Below are 25452 nucleotides of genomic sequence, written 5' to 3' on the forward strand. Positions count from 1 at the left end.
AGCTAAATATAAATATACGGCAAATATTATTTGGTTATAAATCAAATTTCAATTGGAATTCAATAATGAAAACTAATATAAATAATATAATTATAAGTAATGAGAATGAAATCCATTATCAAGGTAGCACGCAGTGCAAAATAACTAGGCAATGATCTAAGGTGTAGTTGTTAAACTTGCATGGAGACCAATTCGACCAATGGTCTTGGTGACTGATCCAACCAGATTTTAAATTAAAATATATTACAATTATAAATTATTTAAATTAAATATATATGGTATAAATTCAAAGAGTAAATTTGCAAGGGTATATATGTAATTTCAAATATTTATAAGCGCACACATTCAAAATAATAGTTTATAAGGGTGTACAAATAAATAGTAAAATTGCAAGATATATACATAATTTTAGATATTTATAAAGGTATACAAGCAAAAAATATTTTGCATTTTTTTAAAGGAAAAAGGATTGAATCTTTTTTTTTAAAAAATAATTAATAAAATAAAACATGACAACACATTTCCAATGAGTCCATTTTATAATAAACCTTGATCATAAAATAATGTAGAATATTGCCACGGTGGTTGAGCGGTTGTTACATGTTATCAGTTAAAAGGTCGCTAGTTTAATATTTTTTACCAGATTTCTAGATTTGAGTTTAGAAAAAAACTTAAAATCTAAGTATGGATTTGATATCCAGCAACATTTATGAACATGTACACATATCCATATTTGACTTTGATTAGATACAAACATTTCTAGTTGAATCTTGATAGGATCGAATATGGAAATAGCTTTGGCTAGACAATATCAAACCTATTTTTAGCACTATAATTAGTTGATTCTTCACAAAATGGGTTTTTGTAAATTTGGGAGTATCAAGAAAAAAGCTAGCTTAGGCCTCAAAACTGGTTTAAATAGAATTAGACTTGACTTTTTTTTTTACTTCTAATTTGAAACATGCAATGCATGTTTTAAAAAATAATATTAATCAAAATAATATATAATATTAGATTAAATTATATTTTATACTTTAATTTTTATTCTTGATCACACTAGATGCATAAACAATCAAAATTAAATTAAAAATATAAAATTACATATAGAGTAAGATTAAAGAATATATATTAATTAACATAAATTAAAAATTTATGATATAAAATAAAAAGAATAGAATAGGAAGATAGAAAAAAATGATAAAAGGATCACTTGCAAAGTAAGGTAAATTAAATATATTAACTATATTGAGTAATAAGTGAAAAATAAAACTAAATGTAAAATAAAAATCTAAAAATAAAATCATAAAATATAAACCTAGTAAAGTAAAAAATAAAAACAAAAATATCCAAAAAATATAAAATTAAAAATGTATAAAAATTAAGAATAAGGTACAAATATGTCAGAACTAAGAATAATATATGTTAAGGCACAAAAAAGTTAAATAGAATGGTGTAAATATATTAAAAATATAGAATTAAAATTAAATCATAAAAGTATAAACATGGTTAATAAAAAATTACAAAAAATCATAAAATTTGAAAAATAATCAATGCAAAATGGAAAATGAATTACAATTATAAAGTATAAATAAAGAATTAAAAAATAAAAATAATATGATAAAATTAAATATAAAATTAATACTTGAATAAATAAAGGTTGGTGATATAGTACTTGAGAGGGGAGGGGGATGAGTTATCGGCGCGGGGACATGAGAGAGAGGCATGGACGAGAAAGGGGGAGAGAGAGAGAGGTGGAGGAGGAGAGTCGAGATGCGAGGAAGATGGAGGGTATGGGGTGAGGGACGGAGAGGGGGAGGGATGGGCAGGAAGACAGAGAGAACTAAGAGGTCTCACATGAGAGCGGACGGTGGATGCTTGGTTAGAGGAGTAAACGAGCTAAACATAAGGAAGCTGGCTTTGTTTGAGCTTGGTTCAAAAATATATCAACTCCACTTGGGCTCGGCTCGAGATGAGCTGAGAAACTTCTGCTATAGCTCGACTTGTACACAACCGAGCAAGCTTAAGCTCGGCTTGTTAAAGCTCAAAAATGGACTCAAGCATAGCCAATGAGGCATTCGACCATGACCTGTTGGTGTTGTCCTTGTAGGTAGGATTGTTACCCTCAAGAATGATGGGGTCATTAAGGGTGGCAGTGAAAAGGGAAAGAATGGATTGAACAATGTAAGAATAGAGGAGGAAGACGACAACATATAGAAATTAAGGTCAAAGATGGTGCGTTTAAAGGCATGGTGGACGAACATGGTTCTTGGAGGATCCAACATGATATTGAATGAGGAGGTGAGCTTTGGAAGATAAGAGCCGAATCTCCCACTTGAGGACCTTGTTCTCTTCCCCATCATTGTCGTCCTCGGTAGTGGGAACCAAGTGGTTGAACTCGTTATCATCAGCCCCCTCCATTATTGGGGGATTTCCTCATCCATACTAGGGTTTGAAAAAAAGGAAGGCCATGGAAGATTAGATTAGGCTTTGGGTTGTTGGAAAGGATGGAGGGGAGAGGATGATGATAGAGGAACAGCAGGAGGTGGTGGTGGCTTCGATATTTCATGGTGTCAGATTTCGAGGCGGTGGATTCTGGAGGCAAGGCATGTGTAACAAGGGGAAGGGAGTGGGCATTGTGGTTAGAAAGGGAAGTAGATTAGTGCTTCACCCATCCCCTTATCCTTGATGGCCGTTGTATTAAAATCTAACTACTAGTTACTTGATATTTATCATATAAATAAATATAATACATATTTATAATTAATATAAATAATAATTATTATAAAGTACATTATAAAGTGTATTTATTAGTAATTTCAAGCCAGTTTATGAGCCAAAATCAAGCAAGCTCAACCTAGCTCGAACTCGGCTTGTTTAAGCTTGAAAAATCGGCTCAAGCTCGGCACATTCAATAATCAGGAGCTTGAGCTGAATTTTAAGCTGAATAAGGTTTGGCTCTTAAACGACTTGTTTGTTTGCTAGCCAAACCTATATTTGGAATCTTTTTATGTTGGAAGGTTAAGATATAGTCCAATCTGATATAAAATCTGATTTGAAAATATAAAGAAAGCACATGTATGTGCTTAATGAGAAAGAAACTAATTAACATTTTTTTTTAAATTTAAGAGGGTATTCTCATTGGAAAAAAATGATGAATGAAGGAGAAAGAAATATTCTCTGATGTTGAAACTGTCATATTACAGTATAGATTATCAATTAAGAGCTTGTGCTTTTGTAATGGGCCTTTTGATTTGGGCCTAAGATGTTGAGCCATCAATCGTTTAAGGTCAAAGTTGAACTCTATTAGGATTTTAGGAAAATATAGCTAAGTTTGATTTCGGGTTTAGTCTTTTTGTACAAATACCTTAAAATCAAGTTGGATTTGGGCCCAGTATAATTGGCTTGTTGCGTCTACATAATACACTTTTGCATTGTGGTTAGACTAAGTCCAATTAGTTGTCATTGGCTCTTTTTATTTTGAATTTTTCCCTCTTTGGTTGTTAGATGTTCAAAGAGTTCAAAAGGGGAGAGTCTGAAATTTGATAGAAGATGAAGGCAACTCTTCTCTATCATTTGAGTCTGTTAAGGTTGGAGTATTTAAAGAAAAAAGAGTAGCAGTGTATAATATTATCATTGGCTCTTTATATTTTGAATTTTCACCTATTTGGTTCCTTAATCCTGTATAAATACCCAAGATCTACCTAGTGAATAACCGATGTGGAATCAAACACACGCTCGCATGGGTCCTCATATATAAAATGTCACACACCAAAACCAAGATATAATACGACCATACTACCGAGAGGGATAGTATATGGTAAAATGAAGCCAACATTACATGTACCCTTTAAATTTATCTCAACAAAATATAATAAATAAAAGTCTAATTTTATTATCCATTAAATACAACCAATACTGATTCAGAGCATCTAAATCCAAACATAAATATCAAACCTATAATCCTCAATATTTTAAAAAAATATTAACTACAAATTCATAGTCAACTTAAAATACTATTTTTTTTACAAAATCGCCAAGATTGCTAGTGCGAACTCCAAGCTTGGACCATCCTTCGTTCCTATCGACCCTATTCGTGTGGAGAGACAAAAATAAAAATAGAAATATATAAACGATACAACTCAGTAAGTAAATCTTACTCTACTGTACTCAATGAAGCATAAATTTTTCTATATCAATGTATCAATTAAGAAAAATAACAGATATTATAAAATAAAGCATTTTATAGTACAGTATATTAAAGCAAGATATAAAGCTAATTATGCATGCATAAATTAGTCATATTTCATAAACATATTTTCAAGTTCATTTTGCAAATAACTTTATAAACCATCCTTTTGCCATTTATCCATAATCAAAATATTGCTCATAGATATTTATGTTTTGGTCACTTTATACCCATGACAGGGTCCGTGTTCGTAATCGACAAAGATTCTTATTTTATATGCCAACTTTATACCCACTGGTGGGGCTTGTGTTCATATGAATGCTAGCTTTAGATGTTGATTTTCTCAATTCTAGAGATCATACATAGCTATCTAAAAGCCTTTAAAAAATTTATATCTTTTTCTTAAAACATATACATAATAGTTAAAAAATACTAAATAGTATGATTAGATTCATATCTCATAAACAAAGCTATTTTTATTAAAACTTTCATGAAACTATTTTTCATAATAAAGCATAATTTCATAATACATATGTTGATCCGTAATTTTAAGAAAAGCATGATATTTCCATAAGTAAATTTTATGCACGAAAAATATGATCATTTGAAAAATAATAAGTAGTGCAAAATCTATTTACTTCTTTCGTCTTAGACCGTCAAATTTTACTAGGCAAATCTACTGAACCTATTTAAAAATATTAAAAGAAAGATTAATTTCTATTTGATGATTTTAATCGAATTAAAACAATAAGAAAAGGAGACAGTTGGTTGGGTGATAATGTTCAGCAGCTCTAGGCAGGTCGGATGACAGTGTTCAGCAAGGTATGGACTCGATCAGGGCCAAGGTCATTCAACGAAAATCATTATTAGTGGGTTCTAGAGACACTTAACATGGTTGGGGTGATCGGTCTGACTGGTTGTCCGACACCAAAACAGATCAAGGTCCTTTGCCGGGGTCAACTCGGATCCATAAGATAGAGAGATAGGACTCGGTTCATGGGTCCATGGGTCTTTTTAGAGAGAGAAATAGAGAGATGAGAGAAAAAATAAGATAGCAAAAGAGAAGGATCGACTCTCTCCTTCTCCCTCCCCTTCTTCTTTTTCTTATCTTCTTTCTTTCTTTCTTTCCTTCTTTCTTTCTTTACAAAATATGGGATTAAGGAGGCTAACCTATGGCTATGATCATGGTGGGGATCAACGTCGGAGGACTGACAATGTAGGAAGAGGTTCGGCTACAGGTGGTGGCAGTCGGTGGCGGCAACTGAAAAAGGAAAAGGATGATCAAAAATAGATGCGGAACAGAGGTGTTCTTGGATCAGTGGATTCATGTCCTAGCCCACTTGCTGGCCCCAACCAAAGGTCGATGTAAGAAAGAGGCTAAGTCCCTCAGTGACGAACGTCAGCGATGGCAGTGGTCGGAGAGAAGGAAAAAGAGGCAAATAGGGTATCCTTATTTCGGTCGACTTTTGGCCGATTTCATGGTCAACGACCATGTTTCAGATCATGGAAAGAAGAACAAAAAAAGAGAAAGAAAATCGCAGTGTTACCTCGATTTCGGAGGCATTGGCAACCTTGATTTCCAACAAGCACAATAACTGACAGTCGCGAACTCAACAGAAAAAAAAGGAGGAAGAAGGAGATGAAAAGAGGAGGATTGCTCGGAATGAATAGCTCTGGAGAAAGAGAGCTCTCTCTTTATAGAGGATCCCTAGGGTCCCTGCGACCTTAGGACTCTGACTCCTAATCGGAGCTGGAGTCGCTGAAGGAGAAGAAGACTCCCTCTCAGAGTCTTCCGCGCTTGGGCACTCCATGGGCCAGGCCTTAGGTCGGGCTGTTGGAGTCCATACCTATTGTTTTGAGTCCCCACCTTTGATTCCTTTCTGATTTCTCACCATCAAGTGCCACCACAACCCTACTAGTTTTCATCCTACCTCATCGATCCTTTATTCTAAGGAGCACCGGATGCCAAACGAACTCCCTTATTTCCTTCCCTATCAATTTTTCTATTTCTTAATATAGGGTATGATCTTCGTGATTGGTATGCAATTACTAATTATATCAAAGTCAGTTCATCATATTTTTACAAGATTTCTCTGAGCATGTGCTGGCATAGCAATTTGATTTACTATCAGGATGTCTATATTGCCAAGGCCTTTTGACTCTATTTGCATTTTTGTTGTTTAATTGCCAATCACATTGCCTTCTAATAGCCATTATGCTTATTTAGTTTCTTGCTATGCTCTTCATTTTTCTTACTTGTAATTACTCATAATGTTAAAGATACAACTAAAGCAGGATTTGTAGTTTTGTCTAGGAACCAGCCTTTTTTCCCCAAGACCATAAAGACATGTTATTTTTTTCATAGTTGTAGTAATAATGCATTTTTTGCTACTTTTAAAGATAATTAGTAATGAACTTTGTATTTTTGTAAAATAATTAGTAATGAAGGTTACTAATTTAACACCATCTACCAGGAGCGGTTATATGTCGGTCCCTTTTGCACAATCTATATAATAAAAGAGTGATCCAACATGACAACATATCACTGAGGGATAAACTGTCGATAGGAAGTTGCCCTAATTGAATGGGTATGACTAGTAGGTTGCAAATGGATCTATGAAGCCAAAAGAAATCCTAATAGTAAGGTTGAATAATATAAAGCCAGACTCATGGCAAAAGGGTTCACACAAAAGGAAGGTATTGACTTTAAAGAGACCTATTATCATCTAGTTTCATCAAAAGACACTTTTAGGATTGTCATGGTCTTAGTGGCTCATTTTTATTTGGAGTTGGATCAGATGGATGTGAGAATGATCTTTCTCAACGGTTAGAGGAAGAGGTTTATATGGAACAACTCGAGGGTTTTGTTGGCCGCGGACAAGAGCACATAGTTTCCTAATTAAAGAAATCCATCAATGGACTTAAATAGGCATTTGGACAGTTGTATTTGAAATTTAATAGGATAATCACTTCCTTTTGGTTTGAAAAAAATTATTGATCAATGTATATGTTTGAAGGTCAATGGGAGTGTGTTCATAATTTTCGTATTATATATGGATGATATTCTGCCCGTTAGTAGTGATCTTGGTCTACTTAAGAAAATCAAACAGTTTTTGTCCCAAAATTTTGAGATGAAAGATATAGGGGAAGCCACTTATATTATCGGTATTGAGATTCATAGAGATAGATCCTCAGAGTTACCTGGACTATCTCAAAGGACTTACATCTCTAAAGTATTAGAGAAATTTGTGATGAAAAAAGTCATGCATTACCTGCAAGGCACAAAAGACTACGTGCTCACATACAGACAGATTGACCATCTTGAAGTTATTGGTTATTCGAATTTGGACTGTACTGAGTGGATCAATAGTAGGAAGTCTACCATTGGATACATTTTTCTACTTGTAGCAGGTGCTGTAACATGGATGAGTGCAAAACAAAGTCTTATCACTACATTCACTATGGAAAACAATGTATATTGCTTGTTATGAGACTTCCTCATAAGCCATCTGGTTGCAGAATTTTATCATTGAACTTAGAGTTACTGACTCTATTAGCAGATCGATAAAGATATACTATGACAATAATTCAACAATAGGATTCTTGAATAGTTCGAAGAGTAGAAGCGTCTGCAAGTACATTAGTATTAAATACTTTTCTCTTTGTGAGAGAATAAAGTAGGATGTAGTGTGGCTCATATAAATATAGAGCTGATAATTGTAGATCCACTAATTAAAGGACTCGCTCTCGAGATTTTCAGGAATTATGTGGCTCATATGGTGCTCATTAGCTCTTTTTATGAATAATATGCATTGGACACTGTAATAAAGTGATCACATTTGGTTTTATCGTAAAGTTCAGTTTATTCCATTTTATACTGATCAACTATTTACCATGTGATAAAGAGACCAAGGAATAGATGTAAAGTTCTATCCATTCATTAAGAAAAATTCCAAATTAAGAACTTGATTATGAGATGTCATTAGTGTTGTAATACGTGAAAGGTTGCGTCTCGATTGATAATATATTTACTATCATACTTCGCATTGATGATTATTTTGTAAGCAAGTATATAGCTTAATTATCTCCTATAATTTATGAAGGAACTTAGTTGTCCTTTAAATGTGGATCCACATCGTCTTTTCAATTAGTAGATTCAAATAAAAATTTTGCTAAAGGTTTTTGAAATATTTTAAATAGTTAAAATGAAGGTGATTGTATTAGGTTGGCCCAAGTAGGAGAATGTTAGAATTGATTCAATTGAGCCCATTCAGATATGGCCCACAATAACACACATCGGGATTCATTTTAGTTTTTGCAATTAGATCTGGACTTTGATTCAAAATAAGCCTCCGATATATTGATGGGATATATTGTTGTGGTTGCGATAAAACTAAATTCTATGTAACCGCGGTGGAGATAATGCCCATCTCAGTCTTTGTAACCAACGCTGCCTTTGATGAATGAGGCACGTTATAAAACAACACCCTAGGGACTTGGTCCCCAACTCATCTTCATATAAGTTTTATTGCTCCATAGTTCTAACATTTTCAAGATTAGCTTCTTATTTTTTTTGGGTACAACAAGATTAGCTTAAACCAGCCCTATAGATACAAGTGAGAAAACACCATGCTTGAAACCTGTAGTCCTTTTTCATAAAATTCAGCCTTGGGATCTGCATAATTTATCCTTTCTACACCTTCCCATACTTCTTCTTTAGCAAGTATGCCAGAAGCTCATAGACCACATGGGGATCCTGAAGGGATTTAGACACGCTCTCCCTCTCCATGCACCTTTTGCCCCAAGCCACCAGCTTGGGGCACTCTTTCTCAATGCTGAAGTTACCATAAACCTCAAAAGTGTAGAACCAAGTCGTGAAGGGAACAAAGGCTATGTCAACTAAACCAAAGTTCTCTCCTCCAAAGTAGGTCTCGTCTTGGAGTTCGCCTTCCAGAAGCTTCAAGCTCTCGATGAATTCCTCCTTTGCTTCCTCATGGGCTTGTCCCGTATATTTCAGCATCCTCGCCCCAGAGTCATAAATCTACTAATAACAGAAAGGCAAACATATTACACTACTTGAGGACGAAAAATTCCATGAGACAATAAAATTGATATTGCTAAGCCTAAATCTAAAAAATGCAGGAGAGAAATATAGAGATAAATTCTAATTCATGTACTTTCAGAACTTGTATTTGGTATCAAAGATTTGTCATAGGAAGAATAAGGGAGATGTACCAATGGTAAACAGATGCCAATGCTTAGAAGACACCCTAAAGAATCAAGGTTGGTTTTCAAATAACTGCACTAAAGATTTGCTAACACCAACGCAACCACACAACCTTGAAAAATCATGATGAGCAATCCAATTCTCCTGTGCAATTATTTATTTGTCTGCGCCCGTGTTAGGGGTCTATATATAGTCACTTTTCTGTAATTAGGGTTTGCTTTAGTTCAGGTATGAAACAGACTAGATAACAAAGTCTTCGAGCAAAGTAGTATCTTATCAATCACATGAAACCCATGTATAACGGTATCCAGATCTATAGTCATTTTCCCGAATATGTTCAGTAAATAAGTAGTAATCAATGAGGTCATAGTTATCCATCTTTCTACCACTTGCCGAGCACCACCAGCACCAATGGTGGCAAAATGATAGCATAACGATAAAGAGAAAAATATTGTATAGCCCACGGAAGGGGAGGATACCTTCTTGTCGACGAAGTCCGCCCAGAAGCGGGCGTTGGCCCGTTCGTAGGGGTTGGAGGGGAGCAACGGGGAGCCGCGGACCCACACCTCGTCGATGTACTGAACGATGATGAGAGATTCACAGATGGGCTTGCCGTCATGGATGAGTACAGGGATCTTCTTGTAAACAGGATTAGATTTGAGCAGTAGCGGGCTCTTGTTGGCCAAATCCTCCTCCTGGTACTCGTGCTCCACCCCTTTCTCCGCCAGCGCGATCCTCACCCGCTGCCCGAACGGGCTCACCCTCTCGTCGAGCAGCACCACTGCCTTCTCCGGTGCCATTACGTTTAGCTCCTGGGAATTAGATCGCTAGGAGTGTGCAAGGACACCACAAGGATGAGGGTGTTATATATAGAAGGCGCGCGTGAGTGTAAGGGTTTGGCCGAAGGCAGACGCAAATTATTTATCGTTAGAAAAGAAAATCTTGGTTTCATTTGTTCGCTTTTCAAAGTCAACAACCACGATGGTTGTTTGTCCAGAGAAAAAGAAATAAAATGAAAAACACGTGGGAAACGAGAGGCTATCGTAGAGAAAACGTTGCTCTTCTCGAAGTGCAGTTGGGGGCCATTCCTTGGATTAACGTAGGAACTTATAGTGAAATAGCGTAAGAGAGGTGGAATAAGAGAGAAACTTGAATAATAACTACACTACCTAGGAACTAAAAGTGAAATAGAATAAGAGAGAAACTTCAGTATGGTGGGTTGCAGTGGAGATGTGGAATCCGTTCTTTGGTTTATCTTTGGTCAAATTACCGCCGCGCGCATGCTAAAGTTTCAGATGGGAAAGGTGGCGGCATAAGAGAGAGCTTATGTGCCCTTTAATTGACTTTCATTAAAAAAAGCGACCATCATTTATAAAATGGAATAGTTCCTATAAAGCCATTCTAATAGAGTAGCGGGCAATTTGGCTCATCATCTATCAAGTACTGGCCTGGATTCCATGTTGACACTTTTGTCGATCGATAATATATGACAGTGCTCGTGGTCAAACTTTATTTAACATTCGCTCACTGTGAATGAAGAGGAGAAAAATCTGTGTTAAGGCGTCAACAAGTTAGGCATGACTCAATTAACAACCGAGAATAATCAAAAGGAGAAAAGACTCAAGATAATAAATATATAGTATAAAAAAAGGGTATGAATGGGAGATTTGAACTCATGGCTTTTTGTCACATTCCGAACTTGGAGCACAACAGACATCGTATGCCTATATGGCAGACTGTACAAGCATGCAAGATTACAGGTCGACATATCATAGCAATACTAATTCCTATTTTTTTTAAATCAATAATTTATACAAATCATAGCCATGCTGAAAATATATACATATAAAATAAATTTAGCATAACTTGCCCGCTCACATTTTCTAGATTTTATAGCATATAACATAATTTTAAAATAATTATTAACATGCCCGACTCGTTTTACTAAGTACAAAGTACATATCAGAATTTAATCAACTAATTATTAATTTTACCAAAAATTTTTAAAAAAATATACTTTGAAACATTAGGTTATTTACCTCTTTTCACTTTAAATCTCACTTCAGACAAACATGTTAGATACACCAGTTTAATATCATTAAAGTATTATTAGTTTTATTTTAATATAATTCTAAAAGTCAAAATTAAACACTATGGTCTCATACACTTAAATCAGGTTGGTCGGATGATAGTGCCCGACTGTTCAGATCGGTCCGAGCCAGGAGGATTTAATAGGTCAGATAAAGATCAAAAATGGTCAAATCTAGCTGCGGTTGAAGTAATGGCTGGTCTACCACTCGGGTACTGAGGCGGTTCAAGATCTCTAAACTGGGTCAACTTGGATCTGAGCAATAAATACTAAGATCCCTGAGTATGTCTAGAGAGAGAAAAAGAAGAGGAGAGATAATATTAGCTTGGGTCTGGATTTGGTCTAATCCTGATCTTGAAATCGGTCAAAGTGGTTCAGATCCACCATCAGAGAAAAGGTCTATATCTAGTCAGAATGTGGGCTTGCTTAGAGAGATAAAGAGATACACAATCTAAGGCTAATTGAGCTTTTGGGCCTGATCCACTTAGTTTTGGGCTAATCCACTTAGTTAGATTCAATCGGAGGCTCGGCCTATTTATTCCAATTTGACCAAAATAGAAAAAAGAGATTTGGCTTGGGTCAACCTGGATCAATCAATGTATCTGGTCCACGATTCAAGTAAAGAGAGAAAAAGGATTTCCTTTCTCTCTCCTTTTTTGGTCCAAAATGAATAGACTCGGCCCACATGAATGAACAGGGCCCAACAAGGTGAACATGATCCGATCTCGGCCCACAATGGCCCATTAGGGTGAACAAGGCCCGTACTCGGCCCACAATAGACACGGTCCAATAGGGACCAAAATGACTGAAGTGGGCCCAAATTTGGCCCACAATGGGCACAACCAAACAAGTTCCAAAATAACTAAACTAGACCCAAATTTGGCCAACAATGGGCATGGCCCAATAGGTCCCAAACTCGGCCCACGAGAGAGTTCTTCATCCCGATGCGTTTAGGAATACAGAGGAAGGAAGAAAAGAAGGAAGAGAGGGAGGAGGGAAGAGGGAAGGTCCGACGGTGGCCGGGCTTGGGTGGTTGGAGGTCGACGTCCGGTCGAGGGCCAATGTCCGCTGTGGCGACTGCAGTGAGAAGGAAAAATCGAGACATCCTCAATTTATGTACGGAACAGTAGAAGCTTCGATCAAAAGAACAAAGAGAGGTGAGAGCTTATGGTGCATCGTCGAAGGGGAAGGATCTTGGCCAAAGGTAGCCGATCCGGTGGGTAGCGGCGGTGACGTTCGGCGGAAGCAGGGCGACAGTGCTTGGTCCCAAAAATAGAGTGACAGAAAGACAAGAGATCAAGAGGAAGAAAGGGTCTCGGGCGGCGCTTGGTTGAGGTGGCACGCTGGCCACCGGAGGAGGAGGGAAGAGAGGTGTCGATGATGGCCCAATGTAGGGAAAGAGGGGGATTTATAGAAGGTTTTGAAGGGGTCGGCTCGTTCAATGCTATGATTCTTACGGCGGTTGAGCACGATCGACGGCCTTTCCCAGCAGCCATGGGTCTGCTGTAGATCCCTCCCCCAGTCACACTAAGGAAGGCAGAGCAGAGGATCGCGATCACGATCCTCTATTCTGCTTCTCCTTTGGGCCAAGGGCTGGAGTTGGCAGGCCTTGCCGACTTCAGCCCATTAAGGCCCTATTCTCACATTCTCTTTTCTTAAAAAAAATTTGTCCTTGAAATTTGAAGAATCTAAGCCTTCAAAATTTTGAGATGCTCAGCCCATTGACTAACATAAATCCAAGATCTCATTCCCCTCGATCAAAATCAGTGTGATAGGTAAATTTAATCAATTATCAAAAATTTCATATAAACTAGTAAAATTAGTGCTAGAAAAGTGATGTGGAGTGATTGATTATAACCCTATTTGATTTTGATGAGCTCAAAGCATTTGAGTATATCTTATGTGTACTAATGAATCAATCTAGTGTTTCAGTGAAATTCTCTTAAATTTATGGTTAAGTGTCTCTAGATTTGGTTCAAGACATTTTGGATAAGTTAAGAAGTCAATATGAACCAAAGTCTGAGACTCGAGTCGACTCCGGGATATTACGAGTCGACTCCAAGCGTATCAGAAGCACTGGCACAGGCTCGAGTCGCCTCCGGAACATTACGAGTCGACTCCGACTGAGAACAGACAGACGAACAGAAAGACCCAACTCAAAATCTGTCAGCGAGTCGACTCCTGAAGAGCGCGAGTCGACTCCGATGCTTGCCGAGTCGACTCCAAAGTAGTATGAGTCGACTCCAGGGAGTTACAGACAGAAAGACAGAGAAGTTATTTTGGACCCTGAGAGCCGAGCCGACTCCGGAGGAACGCGAGTCGACTCCGATGGTTGGCAGGTCGACTCCAAAGGTAGCGAGAGTCGACTCTCAGTGTTATATAAGGCAAAAGTCAGAGAGCAACTTTCGGATACTGAGAGCCGAGTCGACTCCCGCAAAGCCCAAGTCGACTCCGAGACAGCGCGACCCCAAAAAGATAGAAGACAGTATTTTTGTCTCTGAGAGGCGAGTCGACTCCAAGACAGTTCGAGTCGACTCCAAGGCAGCGCTACCCTAAAAAGACAGAAGACTGTTTTTCGGATACTGAGAGCCGAGTCGACTCCGAAACAGTCCGAGTCGACTCCAAGACTGCACGAGCCAAAAGACAGAAAATCGGAAGTTCGGACTCTGAGCGCCGAGTCGACTCCCAGAATTTTCGAGTCGACTCGAGTGAGCAAAGTTGAAGAATACCTCTATGGATTCCTTGGAATGAGTCGACTCCAAAAGTGCCAGGTCAGCTCCAGACTTTGGGGAGTCGACTCCGGGTTAAGTCGAGTTGACTCCCAGTCGAGAAGAGCACTTTAATTCAAATCCGGAACAGTTGCTGAGCCGACTCCAGAAAAGCATGAGTCGACTCCTGCTGCAGCCGAGTCGACTCCAGATCGCGCGAGTCGATTCCGACCCCAACGGAAACATTGTCAGGATGTGCAGAATGTGCAGAACGGCTAGAAGATTGTGTCTAATGGCTAGTTTTCGTGGGGAATGGCTTAAATAGCCACAGAGAACTGTAGCAAAGGCGAGAAGTGACATTCCTTTCAAAGAAAACACAAAAACTTCATCTGCCAAAGGGATCTCAACTGAAAAGAAGGAAGAGGGCCATTAACTCCATTCAACCAACTCTTTCCAGCATTAAAGAAGTCTCCTTCAGTCTTCAAGTCTTCAAGACATTCAAGAGGAGACCCAGAGTTCGGGAAGCCCTCCTCTACATCGTCATAAACTAGTTTGAGGGCTCTTAACTTCTCTATTATTTAAATTGCTGAACATCTGCTTTCTTAGAAGCTGTATTTTTTCTCTTTGTTCTTTCTATCCATTTGGTCCTTACTTGATTCAATCAGGGGATTGAATCAAGGGTGTAAAGGTTTGTTGGTGAGCCTAGGTTGAAACCAACGTGTAAGGGTTTGATTGTGATCCTGGAAAAACAATCGGGTGGTTCTAGTCGGTGAGCCTGAGAAAACCGACCGAGTTCGTTGTGATCTCGTAAAACAACAAGTTAGGTTGTGAGCTTGTAAAACAACCGGCTGTAATCCGAGGGGTTATAGTGAATTCCCAAGTGAGGCTTGGGGAGTGGACGTAGGAGCAAGGGTTAGCTCCGAACCACTATAAAATCATTGTGTTTGTGATTGCCTTTGTGTCTCTTACTTTCATTTCATTCACTGCACATAGCATCTAATTAATCTACTCGCAAAAAGTATTAATTAGTATTTCACAAACCATTTAATTGTAATAATTATTTCAAAACCCAATTCACCCCCTCCCCCCCTCTTGGGTTGTCTATCTGGGCAACAAGTGACTAATTAAAATCTAAGATTGAAATTATCATCTTGATATAAGTTCACTCCAGGTCGGATTGGGATCAATTCACAACAAGATTGATTAAAATTAATTGTATTTAGGATAGAACTTGAAATAAAATAGATTTGTTACACTTATTATGGTGGGGTGCTGATCCACCACTACAAGAAAATATACTTTCAGCGACCACTTTCGGCGACTAAATGAATAGTGGTCGCTGCAAATAAGGCTATTTGCGACCAACATATTTGTTAGTTATTGAATTATTGTCATACACCGACTAAATGTATATTTGGTCGCAGAAAATCAAAACTAAGTTGGCGGGGTGGAGGTAAAACGTTTGGCGACTAAAGTTTAGTCGCTGAAAATAAGGCTATCTGCGACCAACATTTTTGTTAGTTACTGAATAATTGTCCTACACCGGCTAAATACATATTTGGTCGCGGAAAAGCAATACCAAGTTGGCACGAGTCCAATATTTCGCACGGGCTGGACGTAAAACTTTTGGCAACTAAATTTTGGTCCTTAAAGGTTCACCTCCAGCGACTAAAAAAAATTTAGTCCAGGAAAACTTTTACGAATGGCGCCTTTTTTCGATGAAAAAATTGGGCAGAAAGTTTGAGTTTTTTAGTGACCAAACTTTTGGTAGTGGAAGGTTTTCGTAAAACCGAACGATGTTGTACTAGCCCCTGTAAGATGCTAATTTCTAAGTTCCAAAAAAAAAAAAACTGCTTATTTTCAAATGGTGCCATTTAACACCTTAATTCACTTAGGTATGTCCTCGTCTCTTCGGCTGAATCTCAATCCTACAACTTTCACTATCAGAAAACAAGCGTATAGTGACGGAAAACTAGTGACGACCCGTTATCTGTCACTATTTGTGACGGATTAGTGACATACAGAAATTTGATCACCGTGGTGTGAACTTAGTGACAGATTAGTAACAGACTGGTCACAGAATACGTGGGTAGGGTGGGCGCCAAAACTTAGTGACCACCGTAGTGATGGAATATTTGTCACAAAACTGGTAACCGAAATTGCAACCAGACAGTAACAAACTCAGCCGTCACAAAAATCGTAACTCAAGTGTTTATAAATTTTTAAAAGATTATTTTTAGCAGTGATGGATTATTGACCAAAATTTCTGTCACCAAATTTAATTTTTAATTCTAAAAATATTAAAAATATTATTTTTAAATAATTATAATGAAAAAAAGTTAGAAAGAGGAAAATTCAAAATGAAACTAAGTGCCGCCGCCCCGCCCAAATTCTCCCCTTCCCCTTCCCAAAACCCCTGCAGCCGCTCAACCCGCGGCCCCGGCACCCACCCATCCCCCCCCACGCGATCCCTAACCCCTCCTCCTCCTCCCTAACCTAAATCCAACAAATCCCTAACCGAAAGGCCATCCACAGCAATGACATCCATACCGTGGGGGGCGTCTAGCGGCTCTCCGATTTTCACTATCTCTTCTCACCACTATTTTATCCTCTCTCCTTTGCGTTAACTCCAAAACCCTTTCTTCCCCAATCCCTCTCCTCTCGAAACTCTAGCTCCCATGGCGGCCCTCCTATCCTCCCAGTCCCAGTGCCGCTTCTCCGCTGCCACCCCGAGATCCTCCGTTTCGGCCAGGCGGAGCTGCTTCGATGGCCACCGGCGACCTCTAGGTTTTCCCATTTCCGACCATCTCGAAGGAAGAGAAGAAGAGATCGAAGGGAGATTTGGGCGTTTCTCTCCTTGCCTCTTGCTCCGTGCCCTCGCCGGCGAGGTGCGTCGGATGCTGGCTGGCGGGATCATCCGCCGCTTCGAGACGGATACTGTGTGCTTACGGTCCTTCTATGGTGGGATTTTTGAGCTCTACTCGATCTAATTTTTGTTACTTAATGGAATTGTTTTTCAATGGAAACGATAAAGGTGGTAATTTGGGGAAGATAAATTGATACTTTCTCTGTTGTGGTGGAATTTATGCTATCTATTTCGGGAAATGGATGAAAACTTCGCTGGATTGATGAATTTATTGTGCTTAGTTTCTAAATTAATGTCTTCTGATTATAAAACAACAATTGTCGAACGAGTAGTTCTGACATCCTAATGATGTTATGGGATTCCATATTCTCTTGAATTTTTTTGCAGTTTAGATTGAGGTTCATGCATTTCACTATGGGAATTTAACTTCAATAGTGCAGAAATTGATTGTTTTTTAATGCAATTTTGATTATTTATATTTTTAATAATAAGCTTTGATTATTTTTCTTCAGTTAGATCCAAGGATATATTAAAATGTTAAATTCGCATTAGACTTCTCATAGTGTTCTGATTCTTTTTAGACTGCTTTAGATGTAATGCATTATGTATAATTCTCATTATAATTTCGATATCCTCCTTTTAACTTTTGGCTGTTTTATTGCATACTCTTGGTCAACAAATACCAACTCAGTATATTGGGCATTGATGAGAAATGCTTTTTAAAAAATGGCAATATTTAGTTTCTTTCTTCCTAAATCTTTTCTCTTCAGTTCTTTCACGAAATCCAATTCATGAGATTGGTGACTCTTTGATGAAATTGACATCTATCACAAAGGTAAGATTTAAATATTGATATGGTTTTAATTCTTTCATTTTTTTTCGCAACTATGATCATTTATATCAGAGGTTGCTACAGCTTTTCTAACTTTCATCTCATTTCAGCTTTCTCTCTCCCATTGTCAAATTCAAGAAATTGGATCTTCCCTCACGTCATGTGTGGTTTTGAAGTCAATCAGATTTGCTCAAAACAAGATTACAGTATGTTTTACCTGCATAAAATACATGTAATTGTTGTCACAGTCCTTATTTTTTTGACCTAGTCCTAGCTTGTCTCTGTCACTTGTAACCATGTCTTGCTTCATTTCCCAGGCTCTGCCAGCTGAGTTGGCACGGAACATAAAAGTTCATAATTTAGATCTTGGGACCAATCTGATTGAGAATTGGTCAGACTTAAAGGTCAGTGATTAATGATGCCTGACTTTGTTACTTCAACTACATCTAAGGATGCGCTAATTTGAGACTTTAGGTTGCATTGCTGCACAATCTGCTGAATTGACAAGGATCAAATGATTTTGATAATAAGCAAGGAAAGGTGGAAATAAGTTCCTTAATTGAAGCTTAGGAGTAAGGAGTTGCCTTTAATAGAAGACATAAACTGAGTGAAGCGAGCAGCTGATTCAAAACTTGGTCTTCCATCACATTAGTTATGGAGAGTACAATGTTTGCGAAGTCAGTAGAATAGTGAAGAACTGGCGGATGTTGAGCTTGCGAGAAGAATCTTCCCAATCCGGTGTGCAATTAACATCAGAGGAGATGTCTAGACAGGCACTTGGAAAAAGAAAGAGATACATTCTTGGATTTGGGGTTGGGCCGAAGCCCTCTTCATCTTCTTCCACACCTAGTCGTGTGTCACATCTTATAAGTTTGGTGACAGAGTTCTTAAAGGAAAAGACTCAAACGCACAAGTCATCTATCCGTTATGATGGGGCCATGTATTCAACTGGTGGTATAAATACTCGTTGGTATGTATTCTCATTTATATTACGTAGGTTATTTAGAGATTTTGATCAAATTAAGCGAAATATCATTGTGAACTTATACTTGAATTTTAGTTTATTATTTTTCACATGTGGTTATTGATTGTGTATTCTTTTTTACCTTCTCAGATACATATATGGTGGAGTTATGAGCATGTGAAATCTAGTTTTTGGTACATGGATAGCTTTTGTTCAGATGATCATGGTGGAGTTGTCTACAAGCAAAATCCAATTTTTGGTATAAGAATATTTTTGTCTACATGATGGTTGTTTGGAGGAATAGCAAGATCAGATATTTTGGAATTTTTAATTTACATTTTGATGTGTTTGGTGATGATTATCACCTTAACATATGGTATAGATGAAACATTGTGATGTATGGTTAATAGGTATGCTTGACTTTAGACTTATAGATGATGATATTTATAATGAATGATTATGGATTCTCCAACATTGTGTATACTTCTATTTGGATGAGCAAATGTATTGTGCAATATGGATATTAGATGGGCTATGTTGGTTGTACAGGATTTAGAACGAGCCCAAAAATAAATATTAAGCTTATAATTTGAATTGTTAATTAAATACAGGTTAATACTTTCTGCCACCAAAAAATGTTTGTTGCCAATGCATTCCAATATATTCTGCGACCAAACTATTGGTGGGGGAAGATAGACATTCAGCGACCAATTTTTTTGGTAGTGGAAGACAAATATTCCACGACCAACTATTTGGTCGGCGTTGAAATTAACGACAACAGATTTGGTCACTGAAAATTTTCTTCGGCAATCAAATGTTGGTCGTTGTTGGTGTATCTTAGGTGACTACACAATATTGGTCGCCAAAACCTTTCAGTGACTAGGGTTCGGCGACGAAAAGTATGCTAGTCGCGAAAAGGTTTTGGCAACCAAATATGATTATTCGGCGACTAGAATCTTAGTCGCTGAATATATATTTTCTTGTAGTGCACAAAAGATAATGACCGAGTCAAATCATCATATTGCTAGGAATGTGATTCACAAAATGTAATGATGGTCATTAGACAAGTAGTCTATCTAGAAAATGATTAGCCTCAAATCACAAGAGCAAGTTTGAGAAAGCAAAATATTGATATCGTGATTCGATATGTCACAAGGCTTTAAATTTTGCTTAAATTTGTAAATCATAAAGAGGGAACAATTAACACATGACTTATTTGGTTTTTTAAAAATTTAGATCATATTTAATCAATGATCAACTCACCCTAGTCATGAAATGCTCAAAATTTTTTCTTAGCATACCAAAAATAGCAAAATCTATCAGAGAGAAAACATAATCATATCATTATTAACCCGAGAATCAATAATATTCACCTTTAAAGCATTCTTTATTGAAAAACCTAGTCTTCCATCATAACATGTTACAAAACACAGTCAATATTTTCGACCAGTTTAAAATAACTCAGTCCACCATACTTTCGCCGCGCAACTCTGATCAATATTCTCCAAAATTTCTTAATGATCCCTGATCATCATTATTTTTTTAATAATATCCAAGCAATTTTTTTTTAATCCTTACTTCCCAAGCATACTAGATCAAGATTAACCCTCAAGATAATTGCCATATTTGCACTATTGAGTAATCATATTCTAGATCCAATTTGAGCTAAGACAACTGTAGATTCCCTTGACAATTCCATTCTACAATTTGATATTAATCTCTCCTTTAAGAATATTAATTCTATGACCCAACGAATTAAAACATTACATATTAGCTTACTCATGAGCATATTCAACCACCTCGAATATTCTCTTTTAAACTTATTGAGGCCTCTCATGAAATTTGTCTAGTATTTCACCTATGGTGATACAAAATTCATGATCAACTCATAGCCTTGATTTATAGTGTGTGTGTGTTTATATATATATTTGACTCACAAAAATCTAATAATCTGCTTCAAAGATTTACAAAAAATTCCACCAAGATGTAAGCTCTAAGTTCAATTCCACCGAAAAAAATATTTTTATTTGTAATATTGCAAACAAACATGATCTTGTAAATTCTATAGACTATCTGAAACATAAAAACTACTCTATCTTAACTTAGAGGATCTACTCATGACAACATAGATTTATTAACTATTTCATCTTTTTAGTAATAGTCCCTTTTTTTTTGTCAAAACATCAATTAATGTTGATACATCACAAGATCATAAATTGCTCCACTTTATCCATAGTAGAACATTTGAGTGTAAACTATTCTTCAAGATTGATAATTATCTCTAAATTCTTTTAAAAGCATAATCTACAAATCTAAGAGAAAAGAGAATTATATTAAAACATTCCAAATCTAAGATCAGCTAATGCAGAAACCAGCATACTATTCATCATTGACTTGAGATGCCAAATTTCTTTTTTTTAACATAGTAGATAGTACTAATAACACAATGATATCCATATCAGTCAAAATCAAAAACACCATCCTTTTCTTCGATAACAAAAGTTTCCTTAACAAGAAAAACCATCAAAAAATATTTCTAAATCATAGAGTTAATATTGTGGACAAGCTTAAAATAATTTAAACCACCAATATTCTCATATTTTTTCAAACAAAATAAAAATCTGCATTATAAACTGAAAGGATCTAAAATTTCAAAGTCTAGATAAGGCCAATAAAATTCTAGATTCTCATCAAATATATTTTTCTTCTTCATAAGAGTTTCATGCATGATTGTCATACAAATTTCAACCTTGAAGAATATTTTAATGAATATCATGCAATCTTTCCTTGTCCAAGCCTTAAACAACATATAGATGAGCCCTAACTTGCTACCAAAATAATTAACTTCAAACTAGAAGTAACATCACAATACCCTATATCAAGTTGAACTTCTAAAATTGCATGGCATGATTACTCTTTCACTTAATTTAGTCAAAATCCAATTTAATCATAACTTGAAATGCAAATTGTTCCATTAAGAAAACTCCCTAATTAGTTTATTCAAACATTGGCCGCACGCACAGTTAGCAAGCATTCTAATTTTAATAAGCATTTCAAATAAAATTTAGATAAGATAATAAAAAATTATCAATAACATAAGCAAACAAAGATATTTGTCTTATTGCCTAATTTCTATCCATCTCTCAAACTTTTTGACTAACCTAATAATCCTAAAAGCTAAGCTCTGATCAGATTAATCATGAGTCTCTAGTAATCTTAAATCTAAGTTCTTATACCATCAAATCTGTCACGCCCCAAACTCAAAGCGTGATAGACACCGCATGCCTGTATGGCAAACCGTACAAGCATGTAAGGCTACGAATCATATTAAAGCAATAATAAATTCTTAAAATTTATTTTTGATGATCCAAAGATTGATTTAAAGATTGATTTTGATGATCACAAAACCTTGAAGTATAAATACTAATGTTTGTGTTGCAAGGAGAAAGATATTTATTTTGCAAGGAACATAGCAAGTTGGAAGAACACAAGAAGGCCTCCAAAGCTCTCAAGAAAAGTTGGAAGAAAGCTACAATTTATTGGCCCAAGTCTCAAGTTCAAAGGATTCAATTTAGAAGAGCAAGTTTTAAGAAAAATTCAAAGGAAAGGCACTCGAGTCGACTCCTACAGTTCCGAGTCGACTCCAAGGAGCAACAGACAGCCGGACAGAAAGATTCATCTCAGAACCTGTCAACAAGTCGACTCCTGAAGAGCGCGAGTCGACTCCGATGTTCACCGAGTCGACTCCAGGGTAGTATGAGTCGACTCCTAGGAGTCACAGGCAGAAAAGTCAGAGAGCAGTTTTTGGATCTGAGATTCGAGTCGACTCCAGTGGAACGCGAGTCGACTCCGATGGTTGGCAAGTCGACTCCAAAGAAAGTGAGAGTCGACTCTCAGAGGAACACAAGGAAAAAGACAGAAGACCAATTTACTGACTCTGAGATTCGAGTCGACTCCCGCAATACGCGAGTTGACTCCTAGACACCGCAACCCAAAGACAGAAGACGGTATTTTCGTCTCTGAGAGGCGAGTCGACTCCAAGACAGTTCGAGTCGACTCCAAGGCAGCGCGACCCCAAAATACAAAGGATCAGTTTTCGGGCTCTGAGAGCCGAGTCGACTCAAAGAGAATCCGAGTCGACTCGAGGAAGAAAATCAGAAAGTATGTCCTCTGAATTCATGGGATGAGCCGACTCCGAAGATGCCAAGTCAGCTCCAGATGTTGGCGAGTCGACTCCGGGTTAAGACGAGTCGACTCCCAGTCGAGGATGCACAATAATTCAAATTTGGAACAGTGGCTGAGTCGTTTCCAGTAAAGCACGAGCCGACTCCTGCAACAGGCGAGTCGACTCCTGATCGCGCGAGTCGACTCCGATCCCAACGGTAATATTGTCAGGAAGTGCAGACTATGTCCAACGGCTCTATTTTTGTCTCTAACGGCTATATTCTTGTTTCCACGCCATCTAAAGCTATAAAAACAAGAAGAGAGCTAGGGGAGAACTCATGGAAGTGAGAAAGAACATTTAGAGAAGAGATCTCAAAGAGATTACAAGAGAAATCTCCCATAAGCACAAAAGGGCCATCCGAAGTGAAATAGAGAGAAGAAGAGCATCCAAGCGAATCCCAAAGCTTCCTCTCCATCCGTGTGCTGCCTCGGTGATCCTCTACTTCGTGCCAAATCAGAAGAGGGTCAAGTAAAGAAGAAGCCGAGCTTCTTCATCTTCAAAACTCGTTTGAGGGCTTCTCTTTACCCTATTTGGTTATATTGTTATATTTGCTTGTTTAAGAAGCTTTGATTTGTTTTTAAACCTTTATTTTAATATCTTGTAACTTGATTCAATCAAGGGATTGAATCAAGGGGTTAAGGTTTGTTGGTGAGCCAAAGGGAAAACCAACGGTAATAGGTTTGTTGGTGAGCCTAGGTTGAAACCAACGGTGTAAGGGTTCGATTGTGATCCCGGAAAAACAATCGGGGTGGTTCTAGTCGGTGAGCCTGGGAAAACCGACCGAGTTCGTTGTGACCTCGTAAAACAACAAGTTGGGTTGTGAGCTTGTAAAACAACCGGCTGTAATCTGTAGGATTATAGTGAAATTCCCAAGAGGTCTTGGGGAGTGGATGTAGGTGCTGGGGTGCACCGAACCACTATATGTTTGTTGTGTTTGTAATGCCTCTTGTCATTGTCTAACTAACACACTTACTTACTTAGATAGATTGCTTGCTTAACTGTTATCCGCGCATCCTTTAGTTGCAAGCATATTCAATCAAGTCACATTCTATACATCAAACTGTTGCTAAGTTTGACTTTCACTGTGCATCCATACAACTTAGCATAATTAATCAAAAACTTTCAGAAGTAGGTTAAAAGTTTTAAAAAACCCAATTCACCCCCCCTCTTGGTTTGTATCTACTGGGCAATAAGTGGTATCAGAGCAGGTGCTCTAAGTTTAATTATTGATCTCACGATCAAGAGCCAAAGATCATGACAACTCAAATAGATAGTTTTCTAGGAGAAGGACAATCAATTGATACACCTCCACTATTTAATGGCATAAACTATACACATTGGAAAATACGCATGCGCATTTTTATTCAATCACAAAACTATTATTTATGAAAAATCATAATAAATGACCTTCACACACTCTCTCAAACTATTAATGAAAAGGACTTAGCACAATTGAATGCTAATGCTATGAACATATTATATTGTGCTATTCAAGAAACGAAGTTTAATGAAATTTCTGCATGCTTATCTGCTAAGGAGATCTGGGATACTTTAGAAAATATTTATGATAAATCTCAGATTAGCTCACATGTGCTTCAATTGCCTACTAACAATGAGATTGTAGAAAAAGGTGTTGAATCTCCCACCTCAGTCGAGTCGACTCCAAGTATTCCAGAGTCGACCCTCAAGTTAACCGAGTCGACTCCAATAAGGACCGAGTCGACTCCGAGGCAAATCAGCTTCCTAAAGACAAAGAAGAAGAGGAAGCAAGAAAGAAAGAAAGAGATAAAAAGGAAGAAAGTCTTGACCAAGGAAGAGTCAAGCAAGGAAATAAAAGCTAGGAGCAACAATAATGATATTAGCTCCAAGGAACTACAAGAGGTAACTAACGTTTGCTTTATGGCACAAGAAGATAAGGTAAAATCTGAATCTAATTTTACACCAAATGAATTTCATGAAGAATTTTCGTATGATGAACTGTTAAATGCTTTTCATGAGTTGTATGGTGAATGTAGAAAATTAGCTATGAAAAATAAAAATCTTAAAAAGCTAAATTTAGAAATTTCAAAAGAAAGAAATTCTATTGCTGAAATACACGACAAACTAAATTCTGAAAATAAAAGCTTAAGGTTATTTTCAGAAGAATTGATTCAGAAAAATCATAGCTTAATTAACGAAAATCAAAACTTAAGCGAAGAAATTAACCAATTAAGATCTGTTATTAACAAATTCACTGTAAGTTCAGAAAGATTAAAAATGATGTTTGAAAGCCAACATGCTGATTTTGATAAATCAAAATTTAGCTTGACTCCTTCACTTAGCCATAAATCTCTAGAGAAAAAGGTTATCAATTCA

General features: G+C 37.1%; 2 protein-coding genes and 1 long non-coding RNA gene across 5 annotated transcripts; 1 reads left to right on the forward strand and 2 right to left on the reverse strand.

Annotated features, from left to right (window-relative positions):
- Positions 1-3354: 3354 nt before the first annotated feature.
- On the reverse strand, positions 3355-19379 carry LOC120112468. Its single transcript, XR_005514107.1, has 3 exons — positions 19027-19379; positions 7928-7930; positions 3355-3364 (listed from the first exon to the last, which is right to left on the reverse strand). It is a non-coding gene; the product is annotated as an uncharacterized LOC120112468 (long non-coding RNA).
- LOC103710528 (probable glutathione S-transferase parA) lies at positions 8690-10231 on the reverse strand. Its single transcript, XM_008796284.4, has 2 exons — positions 9893-10231; positions 8690-9227 (listed from the first exon to the last, which is right to left on the reverse strand). The coding sequence occupies exons 1-2, from the start codon at positions 10211-10213 to the stop codon at positions 8880-8882; spliced, it is 669 nt and encodes a 222-aa protein (XP_008794506.2). The 5' UTR covers positions 10214-10231; the 3' UTR covers positions 8690-8879.
- On the forward strand, positions 16782-18552 carry LOC113462950. Of its 3 annotated transcripts, none has more exons than XR_005514106.1 (5): positions 16782-17171; positions 17847-17911; positions 18019-18140; positions 18226-18312; positions 18383-18552. XR_005514106.1 is itself a non-coding variant. In XM_039131968.1 (5 exons), the coding sequence occupies exons 1-5, from the start codon at positions 16889-16891 to the stop codon at positions 18410-18412; spliced, it is 561 nt and encodes a 186-aa protein (XP_038987896.1). In that variant the 5' UTR covers positions 16782-16888; the 3' UTR covers positions 18413-18552. The 3 variants fall into 3 exon arrangements, 2 of the variants coding, with proteins under 2 accessions (XP_038987896.1, XP_026661756.2); XM_039131968.1 differs by having other exon boundaries at positions 18019-18114; XM_026805955.2 differs by lacking the exon at positions 18383-18552 and having other exon boundaries at positions 18226-18357.
- Positions 19380-25452: the final 6073 nt, after the last annotated feature.

Source organism: Phoenix dactylifera, chromosome 11 (genome assembly GCF_009389715.1).
Source record: "Phoenix dactylifera cultivar Barhee BC4 chromosome 11, palm_55x_up_171113_PBpolish2nd_filt_p, whole genome shotgun sequence".
NCBI lineage: Eukaryota > Viridiplantae > Streptophyta > Magnoliopsida > Arecales > Arecaceae > Phoenix > Phoenix dactylifera.